Source organism: Nelumbo lutea, chromosome 7, assembly GCF_056320005.1.
Source record: "Nelumbo lutea isolate HS-2025 chromosome 7, American lotus-T2T, whole genome shotgun sequence".
Taxonomy (NCBI): Eukaryota; Viridiplantae; Streptophyta; class Magnoliopsida; order Proteales; family Nelumbonaceae; genus Nelumbo; species Nelumbo lutea.
In genome coordinates this window covers 23,399,387-23,406,613 of record NC_142690.1, presented here as the reverse complement: position 1 = coordinate 23,406,613, position 7,227 = coordinate 23,399,387, and the positions used below count along the sequence as shown (strand labels likewise).

At 38.9% G+C, this 7,227-nt stretch overlaps 1 protein-coding gene across 3 annotated transcripts in view; it reads left to right on the top strand.

The window, feature by feature from the left end:
• The first annotated feature begins 1,935 nt into the window (after positions 1 to 1,935).
• The window catches only part of LOC148845668 (putative peptide/nitrate transporter At3g43790), an 81,800-nt gene continuing 76,508 nt past the window's right edge, over positions 1,936 to 7,227 (top strand). For 2 of the 3 annotated variants that reach the window (XM_088953278.1, XM_088953277.1), the window contains exon 1: positions 1,936 to 2,153. In XM_088953278.1, coding sequence (XP_088809404.1) covers positions 2,012 to 2,153 — 142 coding nt within the window. In that variant the 5' untranslated portion in view covers positions 1,936 to 2,011. The remainder of the gene's footprint in view (positions 2,154 to 7,227) is intronic. The other variant, XM_088953279.1, reaches the window with a different exon arrangement.

Here is a 7,227-nt window from a genome sequence, read left to right as displayed (position 1 = left end):
TCACTCCAAGCTTCGAAGGAAGGCCGAAGGTTTCAAGGGTTCGAAGGAGACAAGCCGAGAAGGGCTAGAGGTCGAGGCGGATTGCTCCTTCGGATACTGTAGAAGTCAAGGGCTTGTACTGAGAAGGGCATTCGAAGAGGACGATGCGGATCAGGTGGACCCAATTGTAGAGCACCACAGGGCTCTGGCAGAACATCTCGCCAGGGCCTTGTATGGTTCGCATCTGAATCATCTGAGCCCAACTACCCACTAGCAGTTCCCACTATAAATACAAGGCACCCTCACAAGGTAAAGGATTTGAAACCTTTGTGATCTGTAGTACTCTCTCCTATAAGAACTTAGCACTATCTAAGACCTTGTATGTACCCCTCGACTCCAGACTCTCTGCTTACCTTGCACACATACTAATTTGGCCATCGGAGTCTTTGCCTCGGGTTTCCACCCGAGGCCTCTAACACCTCCTTCCTTTTAGATTCACTACCGTGAGAGCCGTATCCGAGCGTCCTCATGACGAGCCTATGCTGGTGTCCTTTGGTCGACACGTGTCAGCCCCGTACAGACTAGCCGAGTGCGCCTACATCATTCATGATTATTGACTGTCAAAGAAACCACATCGTTCAGCTGAGATCATGCACAGTACAGATGCAAATTAATATCACTATTAGTAGTTATGCCGTGAATGCTGGTTGTTTCTCGTCTTTCTCCAAACACAAAGGACCCGGTTGCAGTTGCAAGCTTAATACTTGAATTTGGAATAAAGGGCCGGAAAGTTTCATGGAGAGAAACTTGCCAGAATGTAGCTAGAGAGGGAAAATAATTCGAAACTTTTACCCGGTAAAATGCAGTTTGTCGCCAGACAGAAACGATCTCTTTGACTAAATTGGCTTGGGGATTTGAACACACTAAACCAGACCCAAAACTATCAAGAAGAAGAAAAGTTATCCGAAGGGGAAAGGGGAGGGGGAGAGACAAGTGAAATTGATCAGTACAGTAATCATACCTAGGCAGTGTTGATTGTGGTCTAATGTGGTTCAAACCCCACCGGTGTATTATTTGTCATGCCCAAAATATTGGTGACAGGTTTTTTTCATGGTCTCAACCACACCACGGGGTACTATTGCCCCAATATTAATTATGGTGCTTCGCAGCCTCATTTTAGTTATTGTTTTATTAGTTTTCTTATCTACCTATGTGATGCAGGCTACATCCATATCATCATAGAACTGAACCCAGATTTTCTACTCACTTTTTTTACCCACTCTCTACCTGCAGTGAATTGGAGTCAGGCATCTCTCAATTCATAATAGAGATGTGTAGCTCCAATTCACATGCGAGTAGAGAATGGGTAGGAAAAGTGAGTAAGAAATACCGAGTGCATAGAACTAGCTAGTTAAAAGAAAGGCGACTTGATCATTGAAGCTTGAAGCCTGTTTAATGTCAAGAACTCGTACACCTAATTCTATTGTATTCTTCTTTGCATAGTCCTCTTGAAGTTTTTTTTCCGGGGCTTCACCCATGAAACGAGTTTAGTCATTTTTCAAAAGAGGGGAGGCTTTAGTATTTATGCTGCATTTGGTTGGAGTATGAATACAGATTTATAGAGTGCAAATACATACAAAATGTAAAATTTTGTACTCTAACATAATTGTATTTATACTATTTCCAAACTGAGCCTTATCAAAAACGCCAGTCAGGTTTAAGTATTTTATCCAATAAAAAAGAAATAAGTTTTAGAAGTTTATTAAGCTTCAGAAGCTGCCCAGAATTTCCCCCCTTAAACCATAAAAATAAAGAAAATTAATCTTCCTGTCACAGATACATAAACAATAAAAACAAAGATGCTACGTTTGGGTGGTGGTGGGCTCCAAATATTCCATAATTTGGGTGGTGCAGGTTTCAAACTGCTTTTTTTTTTTTTATTTTATGCTACGTACGCTCAGTACTGAACAAGAGAAATTGTCCGCAACTTCTGAGTTTGAGACACTGTTAGCTCTTCGTTGAGCTTGCATTAATGGCGGGGAACAGAGAAACTCTTCTGAAAAAGGTGTACTACAATGGCTGCCCAGGTTGCGAGGTGGATCGGCTGAAGGAGTCGCAGCAACAAATTCCTTACAAGAAGTTCTTGTATATCTGGGTTGTATCACTCTGCACCGGTGAGTGGGTTAATTTAATCCGGACTTGTTCTTTAATGATATCTCTTGAATTTCTCAAAATACATCTTCCCACGTTCAACTATTATCCAATCAGTGAGGCAACCAAATGAACTGTGACTTCCCAGAGGTTAGAGACTGAAAATTTTCTGAATTACATGCATATTTATATTATATACTAGTATACGTTAGAGTTAATAATTAAGGGGTTGAGGGCTGTGATTAGAAGGGTTTAATCCCACGATTTTTATACCATATTTTAAAATGTGATTGTTCACATCAGATTTTTCACAGTAACTGTGTGGTTAGGCATAGCTCTTTCTTAATTTACACCAAACGTCAATAAAATCGAACCGGTCTAAATTTTTACATCGTTCTTAATTTACACCGATTCCAAATACAACCTAGCATGAAATTCCATCAGTCAATTAGACTCAGATGTAGAAATACCCCGGAACCCAGGTGCATATGAGATTGAATTCCAAATCTCTGCAACGACCAATACGAACCTTAGCAACCAACCATCTTATTTGCACCTTGCACAGTATCTTTGTTTTGAATCAAGAAGACCGAATGCTCTGCTTTTTTTTTTTTTAATTCCGTACCCATCATGTTTGTATTTATTGACCGTTGAGAAAATGCTTCGACCTTGGTTGTGTCCATGTCCTAATAATAGTTGGACAGTGATAGAATGGCAGGATTTTTCCGTTCTCTGGAAGCTCCTACCATGAAAAACCAGGACATCACCATATGGGGCTATAGTCCGATTTGATTATTTCTGTCTAATCTGTTTACATAAATGGATCGGGTTCTTATTTTAAAAATTGCATCTCTTTGTTAACCGGATCTGATGATCTGACCCATTAGATTCAATTAAGATATGTGAGGCTATGAGAGAGAGGACCCATTTGGGAGGGCTTCTATGTTGATTAAGCTAAGCTATCAAAAATAGATTTCTCAGCTCGTTTAAGCTTATTTTTGGTTTTCGGTTTTTTTTTTCCTAAGTATAATTTCATAGCTTTCCATGCGGGGCTTATCTTGCAATGATGAGTTAGGGTTGCAATCTAACCTAGCTCTAATCGATTAACTCAAGTTTAAGTTCAATTCCAACCAAGTTAGGTCGATTAGTTATTCAATTTCGATTCAGCTCAACTCGATTGCATCCCTAATGAAAGCCTCTACAAACAGGCACATGGTTTAGTAAAATTTATCATCGCGGGTCATCATAGCCTAGTCCAATCTAGGTTTAACACCTTTTGTAAGGGCTATAGCCTGGGCTTGGACCCAATCAAAACCCAAATTTATGACCTGATTCTTTAATTATGAGAGTGGTGAAACGGACTCGAATAAAACCCAAAATTCTGAAAAACCTATGGGACCTAGATCCGAATATGAGACCCTTAAATATATGAAGTTACGAATTTGGTATTCTTATGAATCGACATGTATAGCTGGTCCAATCCAAATCCCATACAATTATAGTCGTGGTGGCTCAATTTGGCCTTTTTTTTACGTATTTGCACTGTACATTTTTGTATTTATGCTCTTTCCAAACTGTGCCACTAGTACAAATTAAAATCATAGTCCAACAAATTTTTTGACAAATAACAAATCATTCAGTGTTTTGAAGTAAAAATAAATGCAAATGATGCTTGTGTTTTTATTGGGCGGCTGCAAGTTGTGTTACCATTGTTGCAGCAGCTCCGAGATCCTATCCTGGTCCTTGGAGCCAATAGCAAGGGTGGTAAAAAATGTTGGGATCTCTTGCCAATAAAATACCTTCCAACACCTTTCCAACATTATCTGATAAGGCACATTTTACCATGAGATTAGAACTCATCATAAAATTGGGACCTGCCATGTATGAGATGTGGAGTGTTAGATTAGAGTTTATATCTTTGCCTCACAACACCCCACAGTACATTCCCGCCGTATTGGGAACATCTTCCAATGATGTATGTGATCTAGTTAGATCATGTCGGAAGAAGGATATTGGAATCTATCTTGTTGGTGGAATCTAGTCAAACATGTTAGATTGGGTTGGGAATTTGACAAATTTTCAATGGACCCAAACCCTAAGACCCATGTAGTTGAAATTCTTCAGCAGCCTTAACCTTAAACCTTGGATGGTAATACGGCTGCAACTTGAGCTGGTTAGCCCAAACCCAATCTGAACAGTTAGGTTGGGGTTGGGTTAGGTTTGATCCCTTGAGCAACCTGAACCCAAATCTATTATTACTAATATACCTATGTATTATCCTCCTATCGCATATTATCAAAATCCATCCATCTTAACTTTGAACCTTTAACCCTAATGACAAGTTGTCATCGGTGATTTTCATTCCATAATTTTTCTTTATTATTGTTGATTTTATAATTTCATATTTTTGATAAGATCTATCATAATTCATAATAGTCATATTATTTGACATGTTTCTTTTTTATTTTTATAATAAAAAATCAATAAATACGTCAAACAATAAAATGCCAATAAAAGTATGACCAATTTATGATAATGAAAGTTGAATTTAGGTCTCTTAGACCAAAACAATTTGAGAGATTTTACAAGATTTTAAGAAAATGAGAGAAAGGTTGGGCTGGGCCCAACTCAAGTCAACTTTAGGCTTGGACTAAGGTTGAAAAATTTTAAGTTGGGTTGGGATTAAGATTGATTAAGTTGAGTTGAAGGTCGGTTTGTTTTTAGTTAGAGTTGGGGGTTCAAAACCTTAGGTTGAGTTGGGGTTGAACCCAATATAACTCGGCCCATTTGTGAGTGTTGCTTGCTATCAAGACATTTGCTAGTTCTAAAATGTTGGCATGGTTGGCTGATACTTGGTGAGAAAAAACACAACTCATATTACCGTTATGGACCATAGTAAATCCTAGTGGTGCTCATGAGCCAAGTCCAGCTTAGCACCAATTATAAGGATCCTAGCCTAGGCGCTGACCCTGGGCCTGAAATATGGGCTTAGGCTTAGGTCATGCTTACAGGCCTATAGCAATGTAAAATATAAAATATTTTATGTTATATAGTATTTAATATATATATATATATATAAATTTTCATTCATGCGTTGATGCTCCGATTACAGGCAATGGTGTTTGCGGGTATAGATGTAGGACGATTTTGTGAGTAGCAGATCTGGAGTTTTTATAAATATAGAGATATTCTAAATGTACAGCTGCAAGGGATGTGAGGACGGTGTGAGGACCGTTTTGTCTGTTTCAAATCCGAGTTCTGGGCTCCGAATCCCGCTCTTTTTACGCCGGCAGTCGACATCGGATTGCTTACGTAGCCTATTTTACACGCCATGTTTGCAGTAGATGCTGTCGAGATCGGCGTCGGATTCGCTGCAAACACTGACGGTTGGTCACTTAGTTCGAGTATACAGTCTTAATAGAGCAGTGATGAAATCTTGAAGGGTATGACAGAGTTGTGCTCTGTTATTCCCATGGATCTTACGTTTGTCATCCTTCTTCCCGGAGCCTCGGAGGCCGGCCAATTAACCATTAATGCAATTACGGGGATCCTCCATGAGCTTGAAATGAAACAGTATAGGCAGGGTCAAGGTTAGCAATGGCTACTCCATGTCTCCATCTGGACTTTCTTCCCTGCGTGCGACGGCAGAGAGCCCTTCCAACCGCTTCCAAGAGAAGAGGGCTTCACTTTCAATTGTGATTTCCCAGCAGGGGGCCCTAGACATTTTCTGTGGCCCTTCCAATTATAATCCTGAAAATCCTTGAGAGCGGACAGCGGGTCTTTGGGATTTTTTTATTATTGATTGCTTGGCCTGATAGGATACTGAACTGATTTAGAATCTTCATAATGGCATGACAATTATGGAGGTCAGATTTAGCAAACAACCAACAATCATTCCCGAAGAGTAGATGAAAAATAACTTCGGCGCTTCTTCCTTCCTAACTGAATGCCTTGGGGCTGACAGTCAACATGCATTCACAGTAAATATTACCTCATTATATCGCAAAAACCAGACATTCCATATAGCACCATTCTGATATTGGTGCATTATGCGTTCGGTCGATGAACGTGAGTTTGAGTATGAGAGCGGCCACTTTGTGTAAAAGATGCCAAAAATTACCTCCAAGTCCACTCCTCCCAAGATGCGGGATAGCCAGGACCAACATTGGGTAACGTTTTTTTATCTGTTTTTTGTTTTTTTTTTGTTCGTTCTTTTGCTATCCAGCATTGCTACAATTGAATTATTTATAGTGTTTCCCTCCCCTTTTGAAGTTAGGTAACTGCAATTATGATCTTTATTAGGAAAAGCCATCCATCCTATTGACTTACTCCAGCTGGATACGGTGCCAAAAGTAATCTCATATTATAATTGATTTTCTTTATAAATTTGTTTAGTGAATCAAGTAATGGCCAACTGTGTAGAGAGATGAAAGGAACAAAACCTTACTCAATTGAGGGGAAGAAGCATTATCTTCATTGGGTATTTTTAGGATGTGTTCTCATGTTTATGGTTTTAATTTTGCCTGAACTTAACATTATAATGTTGTAAGTAGGTGCTATTGCTTGGTGCAATGGTAAAATCTTGGGCCGACAAGAATGAGAAAACGGATTCCAGTGTGAGGGCTGCCATTGTGCAAAAAATGCCAAAGGTAGCTAGGACCAACATTGTGTAATGGCTATTTATCACAATGCTGTAAGCAAGTTTTAGTTGCAAGAGAGGACTAAATTACCCTTGATGGAAGAACTGAATCACGAAGTAAAATATTTCAACAGAATGATATAAAGGAATTTTGTTATGAAATATGGAATACTGAATTTAACTGATGTTCCATGTTCACTTTTTACCAAAAAATCTAACTGATGTGCTAAATTTCAAGTATGGAAAGAGTTATGATTTTTTTTTCTAACAAGTAGGAAAGGAACTTCGAGTCTTGTGAAACACCACTTAAAGTTACAAAAAAATCTTTTAGTGTTGCAAGTACCCAGAAATTTTGTATCCTTGGAATGTTTAAGTTTATATTACATTGTTAGTGTGCTGATTAACAGTTCCAATACTGGTACTACAACTCAACTCAACTCAAAAAAGCCTTATCCTAG